At 55.4% G+C, this 26,206-nt stretch overlaps 3 protein-coding genes across 4 annotated transcripts; 2 read left to right on the forward strand and 1 right to left on the reverse strand.

The window, feature by feature from the left end:
• The first annotated feature begins 1,596 nt into the window (after nt 1-1,596).
• CLDN4 (claudin 4) lies at nt 1,597-7,192 on the forward strand. 2 transcript variants are annotated; one of them, XM_075995378.1, is made up of 5 exons: nt 1,597-1,871; nt 2,185-2,234; nt 2,703-2,768; nt 3,136-3,255; nt 5,451-7,192. In XM_075995378.1, exon 5 carries the CDS (start codon nt 5,692-5,694, stop codon nt 6,319-6,321), a length of 630 nt encoding a protein of 209 aa, XP_075851493.1. In that variant the 5' UTR covers nt 1,597-1,871; nt 2,185-2,234; nt 2,703-2,768; nt 3,136-3,255; nt 5,451-5,691; the 3' UTR covers nt 6,322-7,192. The 2 variants fall into 2 exon arrangements, with proteins under 2 accessions (XP_075851493.1, XP_075851494.1); XM_075995379.1 differs by lacking the exon at nt 3,136-3,255.
• A 1,229-nt stretch (nt 7,193-8,421) lies between these two features.
• METTL27 (methyltransferase like 27) lies at nt 8,422-12,893 on the reverse strand. The gene is given in 7 exon segments (XM_012742265.3): nt 8,422-9,068; nt 9,070-9,190; nt 11,077-11,169; nt 11,424-11,559; nt 11,764-11,892; nt 12,377-12,503; nt 12,812-12,893. Coding segments are annotated over 6 exon segments (867 nt in total). The 5' UTR covers nt 12,500-12,503; nt 12,812-12,893; the 3' UTR covers nt 8,422-8,803.
• A 10,166-nt stretch (nt 12,894-23,059) lies between these two features.
• Nucleotides 23,060-25,551, forward strand: TMEM270 (transmembrane protein 270). Its single transcript, XM_012742180.3, has 3 exons — nt 23,060-23,188; nt 24,711-25,139; nt 25,236-25,551. Exons 1-3 carry the CDS (start codon nt 23,117-23,119, stop codon nt 25,506-25,508), a joined length of 774 nt encoding a protein of 257 aa, XP_012597634.2. The 5' UTR covers nt 23,060-23,116; the 3' UTR covers nt 25,509-25,551.
• The last annotated feature ends 655 nt before the right edge of the window (nt 25,552-26,206 follow it).

Below are 26,206 nucleotides of genomic sequence, written 5' to 3' on the forward strand. Positions count from 1 at the left end.
GGGCATTTTGAAACCGACAGAAGCTGAACTTGGGGGCACTGACTTGGGGGAAATAATTCCACAGCTGTCCTTTCTGGAAGACTCCCTCCCTTCACGCAGCCTTCTCCCTTCAGCCCAACTAAGCCCGCTCCTCACGCCCCCTCCCCTCGCTCAGCACCCCCACCCCAGTGCCCTTCCTGCTGGGCCCTGGGAAACCAGCCAGGAGGCAGAGTGTGGTCTTTCTTCCCTTCCTCAGAGGCACCCCCAGACGTGGCCACCGGCCCCCTCAGCTCACATGGGGCCCAGCCCGGGGCAGCACCTGCTCAGCCGGTCTGGCCAGGCTGGGCAGCCAGGCCTGTCCTTCTCCACTCCCTGGCTGAGGAGGTGGGTGGGCCGCCTGGTGTGGGCTGCCAGGCTGAGGACCAGGGGCTCCCACTCAGCCTGGGGCCAGACCTCTGCTTCTGAACCCAGGGACATCAAAAAGAAAGAGGATCTTGTCGACCAAAGAAAAAAAAATCAAGCTTTTAAAGAATTAAAGTTAGTTTTATTTAGAAGGAGGACTAAGGACACAGCATTTCAGGCCACTGCTAATATACGGGTGGCAGGGGTTTAGTATGTGCAGAATCACACCAGACTTGCTCAGAAGTGACAGTTTAGCAGAATCACACCAGTTTGGTTGCAAGAACATATCTGATTATAGATCACAGAGACATAATCACTAACCCATTGGCCTTTATCTTAGGTACAAGGAAAGTCAAGGACTGCGGTCATTTATCTCTTAAGGAACATAATGGCTGGGGAAAGAGGTGTGGGGGACCTTGTCCTCTGTCTTGTTTGCCTTCAAAGCCCCTCTCCAGAGGGCTGCACGTCTCACAGTCGGTGGCTTTGTGAGATTATTCGGCAAGCAGCAATGAGCAAACGTGGCTTCTTTTTTTAAAAAATGTTTTTTATATTTTATTTCAAAGTATTAAGGGAGTACAAATGTTTTTGCTACATGGATGGCTTTTGAAATCCAGATTCTAAGTGTGCCCATCACCCAAATAGTGTTCATTGTACCCGTTAGGTAGGTTTTTGCCTCTCCCATCCTCCCCTGCCCCACCCCCCTGGTTGATTTCCACTGAGTTTTACTTCCTTCTGTGCCCATGTGTGCTCATCCGTTAGTTCCAATTTAATAAAGAGTACATGTACTGTTTGTTTTTCCATTCTTGAAATACTTCACTTAGGATAATGGTTTCCAGTTTCATCCAAATTGCTGCAAAAGGCATTAATTCATCCTTTTTTATGGCCAAGTAGTACTCCATGATATACATACACCACATTTTGTTAATCCACTCATGAATTGATGGGCACTTGCGTTGATTTCACATCTTTGCGATTGTGAATTGTGCTGCAATAAACATTTGAGTGCAGGTGTCGTTTGGATAAAATGACTTCTCTTCCTTTGGGTAGATGCCCAGCAGTGGGACATGGCTTCTTATGTTTACTACTTTGTTTCACAATATTTTTTTTTGTTTTTTGTTTCACAATCTTAACTTCTCCCTGTGGGCTGGAGGTCTGCCAGTTGAGCACTTAGTGAGTTCCTGCAAAAATAAACAGCTTTGAACCAATTTCCACGCTAGATGACTTTCTTGAGCTCAGAATGAGGCCGTTTCCTTTTTTTCTTCAAAAAACCTGCTTGATTTGCTAAGGATCAACACCTAGTGTTTGGTGGGGAGGAATGATTTTAAGTTGACATTGGTTTACCTGGCCTTCCTGTTTCCAGAAGACGTGGCGTGAGGCTGGACCCGCTCGGCCCACTGAAATCCTTCGGACTGTCAAAGAGGAGCTTGGGGGCCTGCGACAGGTGCTAGGAAGGCACAGGGCTTGGGCCCAGAAGGCAGCAGGAACTCAAGGTCAGGAGGGAAACTATGTCTTTGCCCCTTTGCTGGGGACTCCAGGGGAGCTGGGCTCAGGGCAAGGCGCATGTGTGTGTTGTGACCGAGGGCTTGGCTGAGCCCCGGGAGCTCTGGAGACAGGGGCCTGAGATCCCAGCTGCTGCCCGGTGTGGGCAGGGCCGGGGCTGAGCAGCGGCCGACCTGTGTTAGGAGCTCTTCTCCCTCCTCTTGGTACTAAACTATCTAGCTCACAGAAGGTTTCCATGTGCTCATCCCACTTCACATCTGTCTTGGATTGGGGAGTTGGTGCTAATGTTCTCATTTTACAAAGGAGGAAGTCGGAGCTCAGAGACGGAATTGGCTTTCCCGGGGTTGTGACTGGTAAGCTGGTTTATGGATACTACACTTCCCAGCTTTGCTCCTAAACTTGTCGGCTCACGAAGTGTTTGCGTATCCTCGTTTCCTTGCACATCTGTTTTTGATAGGGGAAGGGGTGCAGATGTCCTCATTTTACAAAGGAGCAAGCTGCGGCTCAGACGAGGCCACAGGGTTGTTGGGAGATGGCGGGTTTATGGGCTGAGCAGGGACGGGGGGGCTGGTGGGGAGGAGACCATGGTCGATAAAAACCAGCACACATGACCCGATTCTATTGGAATGGAATTATACAGTGGATGCTGTGAAGAAGGAAAAGAAAGTAAGTGCCAACCCTATACTCCCTGACCCCAAAACAAAGGTGATAAATGGCAGACACATTCATTATAGGGTGTCCTAGTAAAAGATTGTTTTAGCTTTTGGGAGAAGACCAGGCACAGGCCTGGAGGTGAATTTCCTTGTCTTCCTCCACTTTAGGGCTCAGGGAACCAGAGCAGAGTGGAGAAACGTGTCTTTGCTTTGCTGGTGTTTTTCCTGCAGCAGGTGGGTGGGACCAAGCCAGCCCTCTCTTGGCATAAACCAAGCATCAACAAATATCTCTCCAGCTCCACTCTTGTGCTGAGCTGCTCGCTGTGCCCCAGGGACACCCCTCCTGCCCCTCCTTCACATCTGGGTCTCCCAGCCCCTCCTGAGCTGCCTGTGGACCTCCCTGCCTGTGTCTGGGGCCCCTCCTTTGCCCTCCCCCACTCCCCCAGCCACCCCCTCTCCCCCCCCCCCCCCCCCCCCCCGTTCCTAATGTGCTTGGCCGGGCCCTACAGAGAAGGACAGCTTCTTAGTCACTTCTGTTGGGCCACAAGTGCAACGTTCTGGGGCTTACATGTTTCCCCTCCCCTACCTCTGCTTCCCCAAGTCCCTGTTGGCTGTGTCCCAGGAAAACAAGGGCAGGCAGTATTGCAGGGAGAGGGCTGGATATCTGGCTGACTGACTCCTCTACTCAGCTTGCTAAGGTGCTGCCTGGCTGGGACGACAGGTAAAGGGCACCTGGGTAAGGAGGCTTCCACGTTGGCGTGCTCCCCCATCCTGGGCAAGTCCCTAGCCCTCTTGGAGCCTCAGTTTACTCATCTGAGCCCAGGCATTAAGAGTCCCTGCCCTGCCTACTGGCGGGAGGCTGTGATGAGGTCATTGGCGGGAAAGCACTTATTGTCAATCACCAAGGGTGGTTCTCTCTGTTGTTGCTCAGCCCACAGGCCTTGTGTGCAATTCCTTGGAACCTTGCAAGAAAGTCCCAGGGAGGCATGGCCCAGGCAGAAACCGCTCCTGTTTGTGTCGCTGTGCCTATGGGGGGGGGGCGTGTGTGAAAGTGTGGGAGAGTAGCTGGAAACTGGAGAATGCCTCCTCCCTTCCATCATCAAACATTTCTTGAGCACCTGTGATGTGTGGAGCCCTGCATCGGGCACTGAGGTTGAATGAGGCTTTACTTCTGTCCACCAGGCAACCCCAGCCCAGCAGGGGAGACGGATGTGTGTAGAGTCAACCACAATACCAGGCCTCAACTTTCCCATCTGTAACACGGGTGGATCACGCTAGATTGTCCCGGCCAGCCCCCTGGTGTGTTAGGTGGCCAACAGACCCATCTCCAATGCCCCCCACGGGCTGAGCACTCCCAGATAGCTCCAGCCCGAATCCTGGCCCACTTCACGACTGCCCTCGGGAGCTCAAGGACTATGAATGTCTGGGCCCAAACTGGAGACACTGCCCCCCCGGTGCTGGATGACGGTGGGGACTCACGAATACACTGGAGCCCTGGCCCCCCAGGAGCTCTCCAGCGTGGGGGGGAGAGAGACACAACATGACCGGGTGGAGGGCGAGGGGTTCCCTGGTCCAGGTGTGATGTGCCCTCACCCACCCTGGCTCACGATGACCCCTTTCTCTAGGTCCCCTCAGCCCCTACTCAGAACCTTCCTAATCCTGGACACCCCTGCCCTGCCTCCCCCTTTCAGGGCCTGTGACGTTCCAGGCCACAATTTCTACTCTGCCCCTCCCCCACCAGCCCCATCTCTGGTTGAAGTGGATTCCTCCGGGATTCCCCACCTGGCACGGGCACCTTGCTGCTCCCTGTACACCAACCAGTGTTCTCCTTCACCTAGTCCCCTTGTCTTGCTCAACTTCCCGGGGACCTGTTCCCAGAACGAGCTGCATTTCCCCATCCTACCCCAGTGTCCTCCTACCCTAGAGTCCTCCAGCCAGTCCCATGGCCGTGAAGAACTCCTCGGGGGGGCCCACTCACACGGTGACTTAAGTGTTATTTGCTGCCTTCTGTGGCACGATCCGAGCATGCGGCACCCCTCACTGTCCGGCTCCCCACTCCCACCCTGGCTGGAGTTTTGGACTTTGCACCTGTGCTGGCTTTATCGGCTCCATCTGAGGGCTCTGTGTGTGTCTTCACAGAGTAAACACCCATTTCCTGGCCCGTTGATGTCCCTGGCGAGCTCCTGGTGAGCTCCCCCACCCAGTTCTGGCCAAGCAGGCTCAGCCTGGGTGGGGACAGAGCCCATCAGCCTAAACACTGGTGGAGAGGGGACAGGCTTCTGTCTCTCTCTGCCTTGGAGGTGAGAGTGTATCACCTCCAAGCACCCCTCCTCTGGCCGGGCAGGGAAGCGGGTGGGAGAGATGGGGGAGGCAGGGGTGGACCCAGGAGTCCCTGCCCCCAGTCCTTCATGGCTCATCGGCCAAGACTGCTGGCGAGGCCCTGTGCACTCGTGATGACAGTAATAGCAGTAGCGATAATGCCAGCGGTGGAAGTGATGATAAGACTGAGGACAACAATAATCAACAGGGTTTCTCCTGGGCATTCCCAGGACTTCTTCCTCAGACCTGTCCCCGAGGGTCCCCACCCTGGCCTCCCACCCGAGCCTGGGATGAGGGAGCCCTGGGTGTGGGGTCCTCAACCTGGCTGGGCCTGGCTGCTCTCCCGGCCCGGGCCCTGTGAACATCCAGGTGTCCCCGGCCATGACTCAGTGTGTGTCTGTCTCCAGGCTGACCTCAGTGCAGGCAGGCCAGCCGGGAGAGAGTGCAGTTTCTTCTGAGACTTGACAGTGACTCAGGGGCCCAGGGCTGGGCCTTAAAGTCCCTTTGTTGGCCAGAGCTCAGGAATCCAGAGAAACTAGTCAGGGGGAGGCCCCAGGGACTGAAACCCCTCCCTCTGCCCCCGCCCCTCCTCCACAGCCCTATAACTGCTCCACCGGTACCTGACAGCAGGAGCGTGCAGCTCTCGGCAGGAAGGAACTGGTCTGATCACACTTGTCGGGGTTGTGCGTCTGACTCCAGGACGGGCTTTGGCTTCAGTCTCCTGACTCACAGGAAAAGGCTTCCACAAACCAGGTCTGTCCTTACGCTTGGACTCCTACAGCCCCAGAGCCAGCTGCCCTTAGCCTTCCAGGTCCTCGACCCCAGCCGACGCTGAGCGATGGCCTCCATGGGGCTGCAGGTGACCGGCATCGCGCTGGCCGTGCTGGGCTGGCTGGGCGCCATGCTGAGCTGCGCGCTGCCCATGTGGCGCGTGACGGCCTTCATCGGCAGCAACATCGTCACGTCGCAGACCATCTGGGAGGGCCTGTGGATGAACTGCGTGGTGCAGAGCACCGGCCAGATGCAGTGCAAGGTGTACGACTCGCTGCTGGCGCTGCCGCAGGACCTGCAGGCAGCCCGCGCCCTCATCGTCATCTGCATCATCGTGGCCGCGCTGGGCGTGCTGCTGTCCGTGGTCGGGGGCAAGTGCACCAACTGCGTGGAGGATGAGAGCGCCAAGGCCAAGACCATGATTGTGGCCGGCGTGGTGTTCCTGTTGGCTGGCCTGCTGGTGATGGTGCCCGTGTCCTGGACGGCCAACAACATCATCCGCGACTTCTACAACCCGCTGGTGGCCTCTGGGCAGAAGCGGGAGATGGGTGCCTCGCTCTACGTTGGCTGGGCCGCCTCGGGCCTGCTGCTCCTCGGGGGGGCCCTGCTCTGCTGCAACTGCCCACCCCGCACCGACAAGCCCTACTCGGCCAAGTACTCTGCTGCCCGCTCCGGCCCAGCCAGCAACTACGTGTAAGGTGCTGCTGCTCCACTCTGCTCCTCTGGCTTTGTTTTTGCCTGGACTGAGCTCAGTGCAGCCTGTGACCCAGGACAGCCTGGCTGCTGGGGGCTGGGCAAGCAGGGACTGAGCCAGGCCATTGGCCAGCAGCCCTCAGCCCCTGTGAGCAAGGATGGATGCTACCCTCCTCTGAATGGCCCGTGGTACAGGAGAGGAGGCGGTGGAGTGGGGAGCTGGCTCCTGCTGGCCAGGACAGCTTGACTCTGACCTTGGGCTCTGCCTCTGAGTGGGTGTCCTACCCACACCACTTTTGGCTACTGTCCCCTATTTGATCTTCCCCACCCCCTCTGCACACATTTTCTGTGACTCCAGCTCTTCTCCTGCTGCCCCATTCCCGGGCACTCCTGTGACCCTGCTGAGGCCTTGGTGTGACTGGGTGGGACAATGAGTGCCGCTTGGGCTGTGCACTGCCCGTGGAAATCTGTGGCCATGAGACCGGCTGGGGCCTCACCCGCCCACCTGCGGTGGAGTGCAGAGTGGATGGACAGGTTTGGGGGGAGGGGTGAAGGTGGTCCAAACTGGTTTGGGTGGTGGTGGGGGAGGGGGCCAGACAGCCAGCCTGGCACTGGCACCCCTACCCCTTCCTGCCCCTGCTCTGCGGCCTCACCCACTTCAGCAGGAGGACCCTGGGTCCTTGACATCGTCCCCCTTCTGAATCCTCTGCCCCACCAAGGACACTGGCGAGCTTAGGGAGGGTGGGAATGGCCTCACCCCGGACAGTCCCGGGGTTTTCCCTGCCTTGTATATGGTTTCTGTTTTATAATTTGAGAAGATCTGTTCATCACTGTAATTATTATTTTCTACAATAAAGAGGACCTGTGCACAGGAAGACTCATATTGTCTCTGGTTTCAGGTGGAGGTGGGTGGGGCAGGGATAGAGGCCTGGGCAGGGGTCGGTGAGGGCCAAGAACACTGGCTTGTGGCCAGGACATGAGCGCTTGAAGAACTGGTTCCAGCAAACAGTGAGAAATTGGAACTGGCCCCAACCTTTGCAATCACCTTGTCCAAGCCCTTCATTTGTTGGAGGGTAAACCCCATATACAGGAAACAGCCCATGCCCAGGACCCTGGTGAAGGGTTGGGGACCCCAGGAGGGAGGACAGCTGGGAGCATCTAGCCCTGGGGCATGGATCACCTGCCCTGTCCTCCCCCAACTTTGTATGGGCAGCAGGGCTTGGCTGGGTCACCCTACAGGTCTCACTTCCTGGCCCTTGGTCAGGCTGTCCCTGCCCTCAGCCTGGAATGTCTTTTTCTGTTTCCCCACCCTTCTGGATCCTGCCTGTCTTGAAGGCCCAGCTCTGAGCCTCCTCCCCACGCAGCCTTCCCACGCTCCCGTTCATTTCCCCAAAGTGACAGTCACCAAAGCCCTTTCACCTTCCTTAGCTGACAGCAGCTCATTCCACACCTGGAGCTCTGCATTCTGATCCCTTTTTTTTTTTTTTTTAAAAAAACAGAGTTTCTCTCTGTTGCCCTGGCTGGAGTGCAGTGGTGTCAGCTTAGCTCACAGCAACCTCAAACTCCTGGGCTCAAGCAATCCTCCTGCCTCAGCCTCCCGAGTAGCTGGGACCACAGGCATGTGACACCATGCCCGGCTAATTTTTTTAATATATTTTGAGTTGGCCAATTAATTTCTTTCTATTTTTAGTAGAGACGGGGTCTCACTCTTGCTCAGGCTGGTTTTGAACTCCTAACCTTGAGCAATCTGCCTGCCTCGCTTCCTAGCACTTCCCAGAGTGCTAGGATTATAGGCGTGAGCCACCAAGCTGGCCTGATCCCTTTCTAGATGAGGAAACCGAGTCCTGGATGGGTGAAAGTGTGTGGCTCAGGCCCACAGCTCGGGGCTTCTGGCTTCAAATCTTAGGGCTGTCCAGGATGGAGCATGGACCCTGCTCTGCCATGGTTGTGCAGTGTGAGTATGTTCCGGGTTGCTCAGCCTCTGTTTCCTTGTCAATGAGTTGGAGGTGAGGACCTTCTCTGTCACATTTCTTGTTGAACCCACAGGATAGATGCCACTCCTCTCTCCTGGGGTGAGAGAACTGCAGAACCAAGAGGCCTCCTGTTCCTTCTGGGAGCTTATTTATTTATTTATTTATTTATTTATTATTATTTTTTTGAGACAGAGTCTCACTTTGTTGCCCAGGTTGGAGTGAGTGCCGTGGCGTCAGTCTAGCTTACAGCAACCTCAAACTCCTGGGCTCAAGCAATCCTCCTGCCTCAGCCTCCCGAGTAGCTGGGACTACAGGCATGCACCACCATGCCTGGCTAATTTTTTCTATATATTTTTAGTTGGCCAATTAATTTCTTTCTATTTATAGTAGAGATAGGGTCTTGCTCTTGCTCAGCTGGTTTTGAACTCCTGAGCTCGAGCAATCCGCCTGCCTCAGCCTCCCAGAGTGCTAGGATTACAGGCGTGAGCCACCGCGCCCGGCCTGGGAGCTCATTTAATAGGCAGCGTGTTCCTGAGGGGCAGGGTTGGCACAGTGGCCCCATTTTACAGCCGGGGCCTCGGGAGCCCTGCAGATAGGCCTGCCTAAGGTCACACGGAGGGTCAGAGGCCAACTGGGGGCTGCTGACTGGGCCTTATCCCTCAACTTGGGTCGCCTGCTGCTTTCGGTACAGGTAGACGATGCCGGAGATGAAGCCGTCCCTGGCAGAGGTGCCGGGCGCCACCTCGAGCTCAGAGGTGGCCAGCTCCCAGCGGTCCACGGGCCAGGCCACCAGGCGTTCCCACACTCCAGCCTGCTCCAGCCTGTCCAGGGTGGCCTCCAGTGCTTCCTTGTACGGAAGGTTGGACGGGTTGGTCCTGGTGGTCAGACACACCAGCCCACCTGCGGAGGGGAAGGGGTGGGTGAGGTGGGGGAGGGGCAGGAGCCGTAGTCCCAGGCCTGTTCCTGTTGGGGAGCGTTGTCCCTTCCTGTTTGTGTCTTCAAGGCCAAAAATTTCTTCGAGCTTTGTCCCTAGGTCAGCATTTTCCCACCTCCACGGCTTTGGCGCCCACTGTCCCCTCCCCCGGAAGCCCCTTCTCTTCCTCAGCTTGTGGCCTCCTAGGCACCCTTCAAGGCCCCAGCATCTTTTAAGCTGGGAATTCCTGACTTAATCTGGACTCAGAGGGCTCCCTCCTCACTGCTCGCCCAGGCCTCTGCTGGAGGGTGTGGCTGCGTCCAGATGTACCGGAGGGAAGCACGTGGGCTTTGGACCTTGGGCAAGTCCCTTAGCCTCTCTGAGCCTCAGTTTCCCAGCTAAGCCTCAGTTTCCCAGTGGGCAGACAGGGGTGATTATCCTCTCTCATGGGAAGGCTGTGTGTGTAAAATGGCCAGTACAGCCGTGAGCGCTGGCTGAATGGAGGAATCGCCTTGGCCCCTCAGGTCCAGGCACCTGCAGTGTGCCCAGTGTGGCCTCAGACGCACTTAGAAGGAGAGAAGGGAGATCCAGTGACTGGCCTGGGAAGGCTTCCTGGAGGAAGGGGCAAGGAGAAGCAGAATGCTGCTGGCGGAGCAGGTGCGGTGAAAGGGAAGGCTCCGGAGCAGGGGAGCAGAGGAGCCTGTCACCTGTGGGCAGGGAGACAGGGCTCTGCCAGCCGAGTGCCCTGGTAAGCGTGGGTTGGGCTGGGAAGTCCGGTCCTTGCTGGTTCATGCAGTAGGAATTTCTGGGCTTTCTGGGCCCACCTTCTACCTCTCCGGCTGACCCCATGACAGCCCTGCATTTGTCAGTCTCCAGGGCTCCCTGAGGTCAAAGCCTGCCCAGACCTGTCCAGGCTTAGCCGCAGCCCCTGCTGGGCCTGGGGAGGGTTGTGGGAGGGGTGGGGTGTGAGAATGGGGGAGGGAGAGGAAGCATTTTCTCCTCTCACTTGCTGGTCTTGCCTTGCAGCCAGCCACTGCCCCTGGTCCGCACACTCAGCCCTTCTCCTCTCTGCCCTGCAACTTCACTTAGGCCATGTCACATAGATATCTCATCCTAGCCTCCATAATGCCTCTCTTCTCTGAGTTCTAGGAGCATTGAGCAGTCATAGCCCTCGTGGGGCCACCTCTGGCCTGGCCCTGTGCTCTCTGGCCCCTTCCTGGGCCCTGGTGGGTTGGTGATGGAGCCCCAGAAGACAGGGTTTGTGCTTTCCACCCAGTGCAGAGGCAAGTCCAGGGCAGGTGCGTGGTACGGGCACAGGAAACACAACTGCATGCACACCAGCTCAAGGTGCAGAGTTTACAGAAAGTGCTCACAACTCTCATCTCACCTGAGTGGCCCCATTTACATGATGAGGAAACAGAGGCCAGGAAAGAGAAAGAGACTCACCTGAGCCAGTCCATGACTGTGAGGAAGCTGGCAGATGAAGGGACTGAGCTGCGGCCTTACTATAATGCCTTAGAGACACTGTTTCACCCAATTCTGGCTGTCACCCTATGGGGACGGGATCACAGGGATTATGCCATCCTGCTCCCAAGCTAGGAAACAGGCTAGAGAGGGGAGTGAAGTGGCTCCGGATGTCCACAGGTAAGAGGCCAGCTGGCCAGCTGTCTGTCCTGCCTGTTTGCCTGGGTGTGTGGATGCTGGCAGCTGAGGCCAGGCCCTGGGCTGGCAGGTGGTGGCTGGGATGCTAGGCTAGGCTGTGTGTGACCCTGGGCAGGACCCTGCCCTGCGCCTGGCCTGAGGGGTTCTGAGGCCTGTGTCTGTGGTGTGGAGAGGGGAAGGTGGAGGTGCGGGTGGCTGGGCTGCTCCTCACCTGGCTTGGTGACTCGCAGGAGCTCAGGTATGGCACTGCAGGGCACCTGGCCATCACTGAGAGCACCTACCATCAGCACTGCGTCGAAGGTCCCTGTGGGGTGGTATGGGAATGTGGTGTGGGGCTTTGTCTACAGTGTAGTCTCAGACCACCCTAGAGGCCAGTGTCCCAAGGTGGGGATTGGGGAGGGACAAGGTCTGCCACCATGACTATAGGACCCAGATCCCACGGAGCATGTGGCAGGCATGTCCAGTCCTGGGCTGCAGCTGGATCATGGGGTGAAGGACTTGGCAAGAGAAGGGGCTCTATGCAGGTGGGGTTTGGGGTCCTGGGGTGGGGGGAGGTACCTTCCGGGCTGGGCAGAGGCTCCTGGCCCAGGGTGCAGAGGCTGAGGTGCTGGTAGAGGCCTCGGGCCCGGGCCTGTCCCAGCATCGCTGGGCTCCCGTCCACCCCATGCAGCTGCAAGAAGCCCCGAGCCTGCAGCTGGGGAAGGGAGGGACTCAGTCACGGTTCACACCCTGCTACTTCCTGGCTGGGTCCCTGCATCTTGGGAGGGCAATAGGCCCTGCAGTGGATGTGGCTCACATGTTTGGGACGGTAAGTCCGGGGGCATGGCAGAGTTCTGGGTGATGGGAGATTTGAGCAAGTGAGGGGCTGAAGGGAGAACAGGTGATCAGGGTGTCTTACCTCAGCAGCCACCAGGCCAGTGCCACAGGCCACATCCAGGATCAGGGCAGTGTGGGGTGGGCCTGGAAGGGCTTGGGTCAGACAGTCCACTGCCAGGCGAGGGGCCCGGTACTGTAGGGTGGCCACATCCTAGGGACAGAGCACTGAGCCAAACACCACCTGGTGTCCTAGTGTTTGGGGTACCTCTCACATGGGGTGGTCTAGGAGTCCGCCAGACTAAGCTGAGTGTGTGTTGGGGGCTTGGGCTGTGCTACAGTGAGAGGAGACCCAGGCATGAGTTGCCTCCCTCTGCCAATGAGCAGGACTGCAGAGCCAGCCCCAGCCCATGGTGGGTGGACTCAGCCACCCAGGGACATCTACTGGAAGCTCTCTGCATAGTCCACAGTGACTCCTCAGTGGCACCTGCTCCAGGCAGCACCTTGGGGGAGGTCCTGGCCCCTGATGGGGGCTGTCAATCCAGAGTATGGGGCTGGTAGGGAAGGGGCAGGGCTGTAGGGGTCGCATCAGGTCTCACTTCATTCTCACAGCCCGGGAGGCAAGGCGAACTATTCCCACTTTACAGGCAGGAAAATCGAGGCTCAGCGAGCGGAGGTGAGGACTCCAACAGGTTTACCTGGTCGTAGTCCGGGGCCCAACGGTCATAGAAGTGGAGCTTGTGGGCCAGGTCTGTGATGCCGTGCGAGGCCGCGACCCGCGCCCGCACCTCGGCCAGTCTGCCACCCTCCTCCTGAGCCATCCTCCTGTGGGGACAGGCCGCCCGGTCCCGGGGCCCACCTCAATCTCCCGTGCCCCTTCGCCCCTCAGAGGAGGCAGTGAGGCTGCCAGCGCCATCCCATTTCACAGGCGGGGACACTGAGCGCGGAGGGGGCGGGGCTGCAGGGCTGGGGGAGGGGCAGGGCTAGGGGAGGGGCGCGCCCCTCGGCGGGAGGGAGGACCTGCCCCTTCCCCCCCACCTGGCCCCAGTCGGGGACCGGGGGAGAATGCGAAGGTTGGGGGGACAACATCCAGAGCGGAAGGGTCTGGAAGGAGGTGGGGGGTCAGAACTCACCGCCAACCTGACCTGCCGTGGGGGCCGGGCACCGGAGCTCGGGGCGGGGCCTGTGCTGCCTGCCTGGCCGCGCCCCCACCGCCCTCGATGATTGGCTTTCCGCTAAGATAAAGTAACCAATCAAAGGAAAGCGCTGGCAGCCGCCCCCTAAAACGAGCCAATGAGCTCAAGGCTCTCGGCCCTGCCCCAGCGTGGGGAGGGCCTGGCTGCTCCGAGACGTTCTCGCGGGGTCCGGGTGTGGGGCGTCCGGCCCCGACCTCCGGGTCCCCCGTCAGGTCCCGCACCTCACCGTCCTCTCCCACGGCCCTCCAGGCTCCCGACGTCCTTTGCGCCTCCGAAAAGCATGTGCTGGTAGGCTGGGCGGGAGAGGGACCCGGCTGCAGCCGTCAGATTTAGACGTCTCCCGAAGGTCCAGGCGACGCTGCCCCGCGGAGCTTTCTGCCTGTTCCCTAGGGTAGCCACTCGCTGCACGTGGCCGCTGAGCGCTTGAAATGTGGCTTGTGCGACTGAGGAACTGAATTTTAAAATTTATTTTGTCTTAATAATTTAAATAGCCATAGGTTGCTAGTCGCCACCGGATGGGACAGCGCAGGGAGTCTTGCCCAAAGTATGATCGCGGACTTGCAGCCTCAGCCTCAGCAATACTTGGGGTCCTCCAGGCCATTTCCCCTAGGGGAGCTTATGCAAAAATTCTCAGCCTGCCCCGGACCTTCTGAATGAGAGTCAGATTGCTGGGGATGGGGCCCAGAATTTCTGTGTTTTAACAAACTGTCCAGGCATCTTTATGCAGCTGAAGTTTCAAAAGCGCTAGTCTAGAGGACCCGTGTAGGGGTGGAGGTTAGGGCAGGCAGCACTGGAGAGGCTGTTGCAGGTGTCCAGGCTGGCGACGACGGCAGCATGAGCCGGGCTGGGTAGAGGTCCCGGCCGGGGAGAGGAGTGGATGAATTTCAGAGTCATTAGGAGGTAGAGGCAGCAAAGCTTTGATGATGGAGAAGCAAGATGTCAGGAATGGTGCCAACTTTCTGCTTGAGTCCTTGAGTTGATGGTGGTGCCACTCAAGGCAGAGGAAGCCGAGGAGGAGCAGGTTTGGGGTGAAGAGGATGCTAACAGGTTTTGGAGTTTGAGGTGTCTGACATGTCTAGGTGAAGATGCCCAGGAGGCTGTCTGATGCCAGAGTCTTGAGCTCAGGGAGAGGTCAGGCTGGAGACTGATTGAGGGTCATGAGTGTAATGGTGGTGGTTGAGGCAGCTGGTAGAGGGGAGATTTTGCAGGGTGGGGAGAGAGGGGGACGAGGAGAGGACTCAGGATCCAGCTCGAGGATTTCCCGCACCTCAGGACAGGTAGAAGAAGAGGAGTAGCTGGGAGTGTTGGAGAAAACCCAAGAAAGTTGGGGAGCATGCCAACAACAGTGTGTCAAAAACATAGGGGACGGCCAACATTGCCCAGTGCCGCCGCTGAGAGGCTGAGAGGTGGTGTGAAATGAGGATTAGGAAGTGAGTGCTGAGGCCGGGCACGGTGACATATACCTGTAGTCCCAGCTACTTGGGAGGCTGAGGTGGGAGGATCACTTGAGCCCAGGAGTTTGAAGTTGCAGTGAGCTATGATGATGCCACTGCACTCTACCCAGGCGACAGAGCGAGGATCTATCTAAAAAAAAAAAAAAAAAAAAAAAAAAAGAAGGGGAAAGGCAAAGGGCAAGGCCAGTGGAGTCTATTCCTTTAAAAAAAAGCTTTGTTAGGCACAACTCAGCCATAAAAAAAGATGAAATAATAGCTTTTGTAACAATCTGGATGGAACTGGAGCCCATTCTCCTAAGTGAACTATTGCAAGAATGCTAAACAAACACTGCATGGACTCACTATTAAATTGGAACTAACTGATGAGCACACATGTGCACAGAGGGAAGTAAAACTCAGTAGAAAGCAACAGGGCTGGGGGGGGGGCAGACAAACCAACCTAATGGGGACTATGATCATTATTTGGGTGACAGGCACACCAATAGCCAGGACTCAACCATTATAAAAATGACCCATGTAACCTAAGAAATTTGTACCCCCTTAATATTTTGGGGAAAAAAAGATGGTATAAGAAGTTTTGAAAAATAAATCGCCCTAGGATTGGAGTGGCTAAATGTGAAAAGCCACTTATGAGATTAAAATATAAAGCAAAAAACATTTTAAGAGGAAAAAAAAGAATTTAAGTAGAAAAATAGGCAATTTCCACTAAAAAAACCCCAGCTTTGTTGGAAGCCTCAGTGCAGCCTGTGACTTCTGCTTCATCCTATTGGCCAGCCCGGGGCACGTGGCTGCCCTGGCTAGTAACAGTCACGGGGAGGGGGTGGCTGGGGCTGGGGGTCTATGGGCCCTGACTCTACTGCCTCGTACCCCATTTGGGCCAGGCACTGTCAGGGCACTGGACTGGCAGAGATGAGTCAGAAGCAGCTCTACCCCATTCTAGTGGGGGACACTAGCTCCCCAGTATGGATGTTCGGGTTTTCCTCCTAGGCCACCTCCCTCCCAAGGTGCCAGGCCCACTCCTTTGTCTGGGGTTGGCGGGAGGGTACCTGTGATGCTGATTCATGTCCTCGGGAGAGACGCTTCAAGTGAGGTGGGTGGCCCCAAGTAAGAGTGCCCTGTTAGACCATTGGGTGGTGGCTTTGGGTGCTCCAGGAGAGGCCCTTAGGGGGCACAAATAGCTGCCCTATGGCCTCTCAATGTCCCGGGGGTGCTGCCCACTGACCAGAAGCTGTGCAATTTGGGTGCCCACATGGCTCCTGCAGGGATGGCTCTTGGCCCTGGCGGAGGACACAGCTCATGCTGGGAGCACTGGGGGAGCCTGGTGGTCTTGGGACACTGCTCTGCTCCTAGGGGCACGGGCCCCAGGCCCCCCTGACTTCTCTCCCCACAGCTACCTCATCCCTTCTCCCTGGCCCAGGAACCTGTTTCTAGCCTTGGGGCCGGAAGGTCTTTCTCTGACTCATCAAGTTTTGTTTTGTTCCCTCTCATCCTTCAGTCCTCTCAAGTCTTAAGTTTTTGGAGCCCAAAAGCCTTTTCTGTCTTTTGCTGAGAGTTCCCTTCCCCCATGGCAGTGGACACTCCCGTGCAGCTGCCAAAGCGTGGCTGGGGAAGGGCTGGGTACCAGAAAATCATTGGGGGTGGGGAGGGGTATTAAAAGCATCTGTTTGTGTTTCAAAACTATTACCTGACCTCGCCGATGTACAGGCCTATGGCCAAGGGCTGCGGATGGCCGTGATGGTGAGGGGGGGCCGTCGTAAGGCCACAGCGGGCAGACAAGGGTGAAGCATGTCAGGCCCTGATGGCAGCTTGGGCAAGACAGAGAGCTGACAAAGGGTTCTTCCTTGGAGTTTGTGGGGAATCAGTTTTGTGGGGAAGGCCAGACTTTCAGGGCCAACAATGTGAGGACGTGGGGTCAGTTGGGATGCTTCTGAATGCAGGTGTTGGAAAAGCCACCCCAGGTGGTTGCAATAGTAGGGGTTTGCTCACCTCTCACAGCAGGAAGGTGGGTGGTCAGCAGCACCGAGGCCGGCCCGGCGGCCCGCTGAGCTCACGAGGCCCCAGGTGCTGTCCTCCCATTGCCATGCTGTGCCTTGGCATGGGGTTGGCTCCTCTGGTCACAGATGGTGGCAGCAGCTCAGGCCTTCCTTGCACCCTCACATACAAAGCCCAGGGCCAGCTAGGAAGGGGACGCTTTTCCTTGCCGCCCGCCCCCCTTCTCTGGAGGAAGCAGATTTCCCAGAAGCCCTGGGGCTGGGAAAGCGCTGTCTGGCACTTTTGGGCTCAAGTGTGGGGGGCAAGCGCTGTCTCCGGGAATGGGGAGAGGGGAATGGCCTATGGTGCAGGCTACCATGCCAGCTCCTCGGGTGTGCAGACGTGTGTGCTTCCATGTGCATCCGTGTCTGATGCGTGCGGAGCACTGCAGGTGTCGCTGCCGACGTGTGCAGGCCCCAGGCGGTGGGGAGTGTGGGCCCCAGGCTGTGGACTCGCTTTCTAACCCTGTGGGAGCTATGTGGAGTTGTGGCATCTGCATTTTGCAAAGATGGCTCCAGAAGGCAGGTGGAGAGCGCACCTGGTGAGTTGCAAGTTCAGAGACTGCTGCGATTATTTAGACAAGAGCCGGCGTCCTGAGCAGAGTTAGGGCTGCTGAGGACAGAAAGCCATGGTGCTGGTGGGCTGTGGGGTCACTGGGGACGAGACAGCGGCTCCCTTCCTCCTGCCCTGCCCTCTTGGCTGTCCCCTCTTCCTTTCTCTCCACCTCCACCCTTAGGAGAGGCCCAGGGCTCAGTCCTGGGACACCTTCCTTCTCTCTACGCCCACTTCCTGGGTGATCTCATCTAGTCTTGTGATTTTAACTACTGTCACTATCTGGTGACTCCCAAATTGGCAACTCTTAATGCTGACTCTCCCCTGAACTCTGAACTTGTCTACCCACCTGTACACCTGACATCTTCTCCTTGGAGGCCACAGGCCTCTTGCTGACAATGAGCCCAAACCCCAAATCCCCCTGTCTCGGCAAACACCCCTGAACCACCTTGCGTCCCAGGGCTCAGCCCAAGTCATTTTTGTCCGGTCCCACGTTCTGTCCATCAGCGAATCCTGTGGACTCAAATGACACCTTCTCGCCCCTCCACCTCTGCCCCTCTGGTCCCATCCAGCCTCTCCCTGCTCCCAGTAGCCAGAGGTAGCACGGATTCTTGTTTTTAAGCATTTTATGAAAAATTTCAAATACACACAAAAGAAAATGCTAGCTCAACCCCCTGCATATGCGCGTTCATCGCTCAGTTTCAATGGTTGGACAAACATGCCCAACCAGAGTGGTGTCTTCACCGTATACGTCTGATATCCTGGTGTCCGCTACCCAGAATGAACGAATGTTACCACGTTGTCCCTACGCTTCAGAATGTTTGAATGTGGAAAAGGAAGAGAACTTCCTTTGACTTCTCTCCTCTATCTGCTGCCCCAGGGAATCTGCTACCTCAGTGAATGGATAGCAGACCTTCTAGGTCTTGTTTTTATATTTTTACTACATAGATCAGGTGTTCAAAATAACGCATAATATTCCTTAATGGGTTTGAAAAAAGTTTGTATAAAAATGCTGCCCTGCTATAGCTATCACTCTGTAACTTTCCTTTTCCCCTTAACGTTATGTTTTTGAGATCTTTCATGTTGATTCATGGAGATCTTGTGCATTTTAACCACGGCTTAGTCATCCCTCAAATGGACACACCCAGTTTGTTTATCTGTTTTCCTGCTGATAGGAAAGAAAGCGCCACAGCCTAGTACCTATCTTTTTTGTTTACAAGTGGCTGTTTTTGAAGGAGTGCTTTCCAAACTGGGCTTTGCAAACCCACTGGAAGGTAACGAAAATAATCCAGCCGGTTGTGAAATAGAATGAGTAGAAAATAGAAGGGCACATCGCACGTAGTAAGGGTAATTATTGTTTCATTAACTTCTTGTTTCAGTTTCACACGTGCAGTTAATGGGCAGCTTTGTTAATGCATTTCTTACCCTGGGTGGCGCCCAGACAACCTGGGTAAGGATGTGGGGCAGGATATGGGATATATCCTGTGGGGCAGGATATGCGCAGTGTCTGAGGCTCGGGTTATCCCAGAGACAGCCGCTCAGGAAGAGTACTGTAGACTTTTTTTTGTTTTTGCAAATGAGTGTGAGATAGTATGTCACTGTGGTTTCAATTTGCATTCCTCCCCGATTACTAATGAGCTTCAACATCTTTTTAAGTTTATTTGTTCTTTTGGTTTCCCCTTCTGTGAATTGCCTTTGCCCCCGTGTTCCATTGGGTCATTTCCATTTTTTTCCTTTCCTTATTTTTAATTGAAAAATAAAAACTCTATATTGGCCAGGCGTGGTGGCTCATGCCTGTAATCCTGGCACTCTGGGAGGCCAAGGAGGGAGGAGCCCTTGAGCTCAGGAGTTCAAGACCAGACTGAGCAAGAGTGAGACACCGTCTCTACTAAAAATAGAAAAATTTTCCGGACGTGGTGTCGTATGCCTGTAGTCCCAGTCACTTGGGAGGCTGAGGCAGGAGGATTGCTTGAGTCCAGGAGTTTGAGGTTGCTGTGAGCTATGATGACACCACAGCACTCTAGCCTGGGCAACAAAGATAGACTCTGTATCAAAAAGTGAAACAAATAAACAAAAAACTTGTATATATTTATGGCATACAACATAATGTTTTGAGACACACACACACACTGTGGAATGGCTAAACAAGCTATTTAACATATGCCTTGTGTCACATCTTTATTTTTTTGTGGTGAGAACACTTAAAATCTACTCTTTCAGCATACAATATATCGTGCACCATATTTTATTATTGACTGTAGTAACAATGATGTACAATAAATCTCTTGAACTTATTCCTCCTAATGGAGATGTTGTGATGGTTGTTTAATTTTATCTTATTGATATTTTGTATATTCTAGATCAGGATTCTTGAACTGTTTGGTGGGTTGCAAACATTTCTCCCAGGTTGTCACTGCTTTTTGGCTTTGCTCATGGTTCAGATTCACCAACAAGGAGTTTATCAGTGACTTGGGCCAAGACAGTGGTGGTGGCTGGTGGGGGCCATAGGTGGCAATAGGACTTCTGTCAACAATATTGGTTTAAACGGGGGGCGTGGGGTGGGGTGGGGGTGGGGGCAGAGGGGCACAGAGGAACATTTTCTTTAGTACAGAGGGGCTTCATAGAGAAAAGAGCAGGTAGAGAGGGAGAAGGAGTAGGGTGGGGTGGGAGGACAAGAGAATGTCCCAGAGAAAAAGGTCTAGGGGAGCTGGCAGAAAACAGGTGTGCTAAAAACTTTGGTACTGAACAAATTGATCCATAAACAAATTGGGGAAAATTACAAATATTTCCCATTGCTGCTTTTTCATATGTTGATGATTTTTGTACCTCCCAGGTATGGCTTCACAATCTGTTGCTTGCATTTATGCATTTTTGTCCATTTGTCAGACCTTTTATTTGGGGGTGAATACTATTTTTGAACAATGGGATGGTTTGACAACTTATCTCTTGAAAAACATTTTTTAAAGCATTTTCATGTTAAAAAAATTTTAAATTAAAAAATTAATTTTAAGGTAGCAGTATTCCTTCTTTATATTTGGAAGGTTTTTTGTTTGTTTGTTTTGTTTTGTAATTTCAAAATCGTGTTGGGCTCCAAGTGGACTGCTTGAAAGCAATTTGGTTAAAATGATTATTTCCACACATTGGTTTGTGAATTAATAAAGTTTGTGCATTCTGGGTGATTTCTTTTTACAAATTTGCACCTATTTTAAAGCAATTTGTAGATTTTATTTTAAAAAATTCTTGAATTCCTTCTCATGCACAGATGCTGACCACATTACTCACCAGCCCTAGCCATTGCCCAAAAGCTGCCGCAGGCTGGGTTGGTTCACTTCTCCCCACGACCTCCCTGGCGGTGCTACTAGGTCTGCCCCAGGTTTACAGGTGAGGAAACCTGGAGTGGGAGTTTGTCCAGGGTTAGAGACTCCTAAGAGGTTCGTTCAAACCCCAGTCTTCAGTCTCTCCAAATCCTTTTCCTTTAACCGTGATATGGTCCCTGACAGTCTCATCAGTTTTTAATCATTATTTTTGCATGTCAGTGGCTTGGATAAAGCCATCTTGAGAAATAAAAAAAAGTTCCAATATTTACAAAGGCATATTTATCCTTTTTGTGTACTTCTGAAAAAAGAGTGAAAATTTGAAATAAAATGAAGTTTTAACATTGAAACATGAAATAAACAGGGGAGAATATGGTTCTGATTATTTCTCGCTGGTGTCGCCTCCAGCAACCCTGGGCATGACGGAACCCGCGCGGGGCGTTGTTGTCACGGGGAAACCGGACGGGGGTGCATAACCAGCCACTGGAAACGCCACCAAGTCGCGCGGGCGCCCGTGCGCGACGGGCCGGTGCCCCGGGTGTCTGCTGCCCCCGCGCGGCCGCGCCGCCGTCCTGCACCCGCGGGGGAGCGTGCTGGAGAGCTGGGGGCAACGGGGCTGGCACGGGGTCGGAGGCGGGCATCCGGCCTCTCCACTCGCTCCCGGTCCTGGGACAGAGTGCGGCAGGGACGCGGGAATGGCGCCCCCTGGTGTTGGGCAACGCAGTGGCCACTGATAAAGGGGTCACCCCTCCCTGTTACCCTGCAAAGTGAACCTTCAAAAAGGCACATAGCCCAGCAGATGGCCTTGAACTTAGTGCTGAGCAGGGACGAAGAGAGGACTGGAGGGAGGCCTGGACTGAAGGTGGAGGGTCCCCTGCTGAAGGATCTAAACTGGAGGCTCCTCCTGCAGCAAGTCCTGCCGCCCTCAGGTGTGACCTGGCAGGTCGAGCAATTCATTCATTTCTTAATTCAAATAATTATAGAGCTGCTGTGCACGCGGCTCTACTCTAGGCGTGGGACACAGTGGTGAGTGGGATTTGTGGCCTTTGCCTTCAGAGGTGGCTTGGAAGGAAGGCAAGCAGGGAAGGCGGTGGGGTGACGCCAGGATTTCTGGCTCGTGGGCCCACATGGCTGGTCCTGCTCTTCTCGAGATAAGTTAGAGGGGGGTCCTGAGTTGGCTTCACACTCCAGGGGAGGACCCTGAGCTCTGTCACTAGATGTCCAGGCTTTGTGGGGTCCTCTGTGTCCCTCCCTCTCTGTGGTCTGGGCAGCCACGGAGCCACAGAGAAGCTTTGCTGGAATCCGGCTTGGGGACCAAGATCAAGGCTCCGATGGTGGGCAGTGGGGAGGGGAAGGCAGGTGAGTGGAGCTGGGACAGGGACCTGAGCCTGGCGTCCCAATGGGCCACTTTTAGGGGATGTGAGGCAAAGCAAGGGCCCTTCAGCCCCAGCTCCTGCCCTGACCACGTGGAGTGTGGAATATGGAGCTGAGGACCGTCAGCGCAGCCTCAGTGACAGTGGAATTCAGGGGACAGTGACGCCGGGCGATGGTAGGGGGCAAATCAAAGAGAGGAGGGAATCCTAGTTCCAGCCACCACTTTCTGACTCCCCGCAATCTCTTTGCCTCTCTCCCCAAACCTGCTCCTGCATGGGCAGCGCAACAATCTGCCCTTCACCCCGCTTTCTGAGGGGGACCCCTGCCCCCTGTCTCACTTTACCTCTTTTCCTGTTCCTCCCTCTGTTGGGACACAACTGTCTACACATCTTTTGTGTTTCTGGGTGTCTTGTGAGTGAGGCATTCATTGGTTGTCCATTGTCTTGGATTTTCTTTTCAACGATGTCTGCACATCAAACAACCTTGGAAGATAGAGTGTCTCACCGCCCGTTATAAAATATGTTATGTTGTCCCCATTCCTAGAGTCACATCCGAGGTCCGGGCTTCCACTATCTCATGCCTGGGGGCTTATTGCTCTAGATTCCTTTCTGGCCTTCCTCCCCCAGACCCCTCCTCCTCAGTTTCTTGAGGGCTCTCTCCGGTGCTCATGCTGGGCAGGCTGGAGCTTGGGGGGGGAGTTAATGTCCAACAGGAAGTAGACAGAACATGGAAGACATGCTAGTCCTTCATTCTCTCTCTCTCTCTCTTTCTCTCTTTCTCTCTTTCTTTCTTTCGACAGAGTCTCACTCTGTCACCCAGGCTAGAGTGTGGGGGTGTCATTGCAGCTCACAGCAACCTCAAACTCCTGGGTTCGAGTGATCCTCTTGCCTCAGCCTCCCGAGTAGCTGGGACTATACAGGTACACGCCACCATACCTGGCTGATTTTTCTGGTTTTTTTTTTTTTTTTTTTTGTAGAGATGGGGTCTCACTATTGCCCAGGCTGGTCTCGAACTCCTAGCCTCGAGTGATCCTCCTGCTTCGGAATCCCAGAGTGCTGGGATTATAGGCATGAGCCATGGCGCCCAGCCCACACCCTAGTTTTCATGATCCTTCAGTGGACTGACTCTGAGGTGGGTTCTGCACCCCTTTCCAGGGGTTTGCAGCCAGACTGAGCTCCCAGTTGCCCAAGGTCAAAGCCTGCCTCACGTTCTTCCTCTCCTATGGATGCTTGCAGGGACCACCCCCCAGGTAAACTGCTTGCACTCAATTTCTTGTTCTAGGGTGTCCTGGGGACACAAACCCCAAGGAAACCTTGCTCAAGAGGCCAGAAAAGCCTCCCGAGTGCGATGTGGCCAGACTGGGCCTGAGGTCTTAGAGGGAGCTGTGGAGGGCAGGAGCCAGGTAAAGGGGGGATCTCTTGTGACAACTGGGTCCCCACGGTAACTCGGCCCCCACCCTGTGGCATCTGTGAGGTCACGCAGCTTCTCCCGGCTGGAGGAGGGGAGGGACACCAGGCATGGAGGCTGTCCCTCCCGTCAGATCCAGCCTCTGGGAGATTCTGCTGCAGGTGGTGAGGCTGTCGTCGCTGGTGAGTGGGGGGCTGGGGGGGGCAAAGCCTGGCGGGGGGTGGGCACATACCCAGCCCTTCACGGCCACCTCTGTGCTGCTGAACCCAAGTCCTATCTGGCCTGCCCCATGGAACTAGGTGACTGCCTTTCTTTGGGAACAACCTGGCAGCTCCCAGAAGCTCCACCCCTAAACCCCAGTGCCGGAATTTTCCCTGTGGGGAGTCACTCCTGTATGTTAAGCTTCTTCCTTCCCATCCATCTTTTTCAAACATGCACATGCTTGCAGTTGGGGCCACACCTGCACATCACAGCCCCTCGGTGGGCTCAATTGTCCAGAGAGGGTCCCCTGGGTCTCCTGCTGTGGCTTAGAAAGGGCAGAGAACACCATGTGGTAGAGAGAGACACACAGCAACACACCATTACATTTCAATCTCGGCCATTCCATTCTCTAGCTGTGTGACGTTGGGCAAGTCACTTCACCTCTCTGAGCCTCTGTTTCCTCTCCTATAAAACTGATTTTGTGGGACCATGTGGGACATAATAGGTTTCCCTCCTCCCTGGTCTCAGCTTCATAGTCTGGGAGGTCCTTTCCTTCCTCCACCCTGATCCTTCTTGCTGGACCCCTTGGTCATCTTCCTTTCCCGGCATAGCTGCACCCCCTCAGCTCTGCTGATCCAGCCCCTGGGTGGGCACCCAGCCAACCGCAGAGGACTGCCTCCGCCCAGGTGCAGAGGCCAGCCCAACTGTCCCAGTTCAAGTCCTGCAGGGTTGGGGCGGGGGAAGGTCACTCCTATGATGATGATAATAATAAGGATAATAATAATGTGACCTTCTTCAGGACCCAAGCTCTCCTGGTCCTGCGGACACAGGCATGGGGGGTCCAGACTGGCAGACTGGTGTCACTCAAGGGTTGGGGGTGCAGGATCTTTGGGCCACAAGACTCCAGCACAGCCTCTCTCCCTGCCCAGACCCCGCCCCCATGTGCCCATCTCAGTGCATGGTGGACACCCTTGTTCAACCTGTCACCAGATCAGAAACCGGAACCCCCCTTGTCCCTCACCTCTCCAAGTAGGACGGTTTTGTCACCCCTCCCCACGTCTCTCATACCTCTCGACCTCTGATGGCACTGCCCTTCGTCCCCAGCTGGCCTCTTGATGCCAGGAGGTGACTGGTGCGGAGGCCAGCCCAACTGCCCCAGTTCAAGTCCTGCAGGGTTGGGGCGGGGGAAGGTCACTCCTTCTATAATGATGATAATAATAAGGATAATAATAATGTGACCTTCTTCAGTCTGGAGTGTTATAAACAATCATTTAAATCCAATGGAAAGGAACCCATATATAATATGAAACATCTTCTAAGGCATCCTCGTCAGATCGAACGTGGACAGAGGTCATCCTTGTGCACTGGGGAACTGAGGCCTTGAGAGGGGGAGGACCCATGGTGGCCCATGGTGGCCCAGCAGCTCCACCTCCATAGCAAAATTGGGACTCCTGCCCCAGGCAGGTGACCACAGGTGACGATGGCCTCTCCCTCCTCCAACAGTTGGTCCAGAACCGGGTTCACCTCTACAATTTCCTGCTCCTCAAGATCATCGTCTTCAACCACTGGGTGTTGGGGCTGGCGCAGGAGGCCCGGGGGTCCCGCGGCAGGCAGCCCCACCCAGCCCCGGGAGTTGCAGCCTGCCCCCTGCGCCAGGCTCTCGGGGCTGGGCTGGCCCTGATACAGGCCCCTGTGTGGCTGGCGCTGTGGGGACCCAGGCTGGTGTGGGCGGGTGTGCTGGGCTGCTCCCGGGCCTCGGGCCTGGTCCTGCTGGGTGCCTGGGAGCGGCTGGGCCTGTCTGTGGCCATCTGGACGGACCTGCTTCTGTCGTGTCTGCATGGCCTGATGCTGGTGGCCTTGCTGCTGCTGCTGCTGACCTGGAGGCTGTGCCAGAAGGTCCAGCACTTCAGCCTAGGCTGGCTGCCCAGCAAGGTGGGTGGCCTGGGGTTTCCCGGGGCGCTGGGCACAGCCAGGGTTGCACTGGGGCAGCTCTGGGGAGCCACCTGCCTGACCACCTCTCTGCTCCAGGCCCTGCAGGAGAACCGTGTGGTGCAGGGGCTCCTGGCACTGCTGATGCGTCTGTACTGGTGGGTGGAGAGCACGACAGCACTCACCTCCTGGCACCTGGCCTATCTCGTCACCTGGATCACCTGCCTCGCCTCCCACCTGCTGCAGGCTGCCTTCGAGCACACGGCCCAGCTGGCTCAGGAGGCTGAACCCCAGGAGCCCTCAGGGCCCTTGTTGGAGCCCCAACTCCCTGAGTCCTCAGCCCCTGCAGCTGGGCCAGTCCTGCCGGAGTAAGGAACCCCTGGGGAATAAACATGGCCCCATCTGCCTCTCCTGGTCTGGCCTGGCCTAGGGTCTCACTGTCCCTCTTCCCTGTTGGGCTGCAGGGATGTTCAGTGTGTGTGTGTGTGTGTATGTGTATGAGTGTGCATGTGTGTGCATGTGTGTGTGTGTGTGTGTGTGCCCATGGCTGCCTCTGGGAAGGAAATCACATTCAGTGAGCACCTTTCATGTGCCAGATAGCAACCATCTCAGACGCTTTACACGTAATTTGGTTTAAATCTTAGCAAACCAGAATCAGGTCTCATTAGCACCATTTCCAGGTGAGAAGATTGAGCCTCAGAAGGTTGAACTTCCCCAAGGCCACAGAGTCAGTCAAGGGCAGAGCACTGGTATCTAGATGTTTTATTTCCCAGAACCTTTAACTTTCTCTAGGTCTCTGCCTGGGTTCTCAAGACTATTGGTGCTCAGGGTAGGGGAGATGGGCAGTTAGAGACTCTAGCCTCTGGGGGGCGCCAGGGCCCCACATTTCAGAGAGTTAGACGCTCCCTTTGAGAAGTGGCTACTCCTGAGCCAGGCTGCAGCCAGACCCCTCATTCATCACACACTCGGCCAGTCATCCATTCACCCACCCACCCATCCACGAATCCATCCACAGGACCATCCATCCACCCACCCACCCACCCACAGAACCATCCTGGTCAAAGGGGCAA

This window comes from Microcebus murinus, chromosome 19 (assembly GCF_040939455.1).
Source record: "Microcebus murinus isolate Inina chromosome 19, M.murinus_Inina_mat1.0, whole genome shotgun sequence".
Taxonomy (NCBI): Eukaryota; Metazoa; Chordata; class Mammalia; order Primates; family Cheirogaleidae; genus Microcebus; species Microcebus murinus.

Bases quoted from the DNA above. Each gene is read 5' to 3' on its own strand.
- TMEM270 (XM_012742180.3), top strand. From the start codon at position 23,117: ATGGAGGCTGTCCCTCCCGTCAGATCCAGCCTCTGGGAGATTCTGCTG. The intron at 23,189-24,710 runs GTGAGTGGGGGG...CTCCTCCAACAG, and splicing joins TGGTGAGGCTGTCGTCGCTG to TTGGTCCAGAACCGGGTTCA. The intron at 25,140-25,235 runs GTGGGTGGCCTG...TCTCTGCTCCAG, and splicing joins TAGGCTGGCTGCCCAGCAAG to GCCCTGCAGGAGAACCGTGT.
- CLDN4 (XM_075995378.1), top strand. From the start codon at position 5,692: ATGGCCTCCATGGGGCTGCAGGTGACCGGCATCGCGCTGGCCGTGCTG.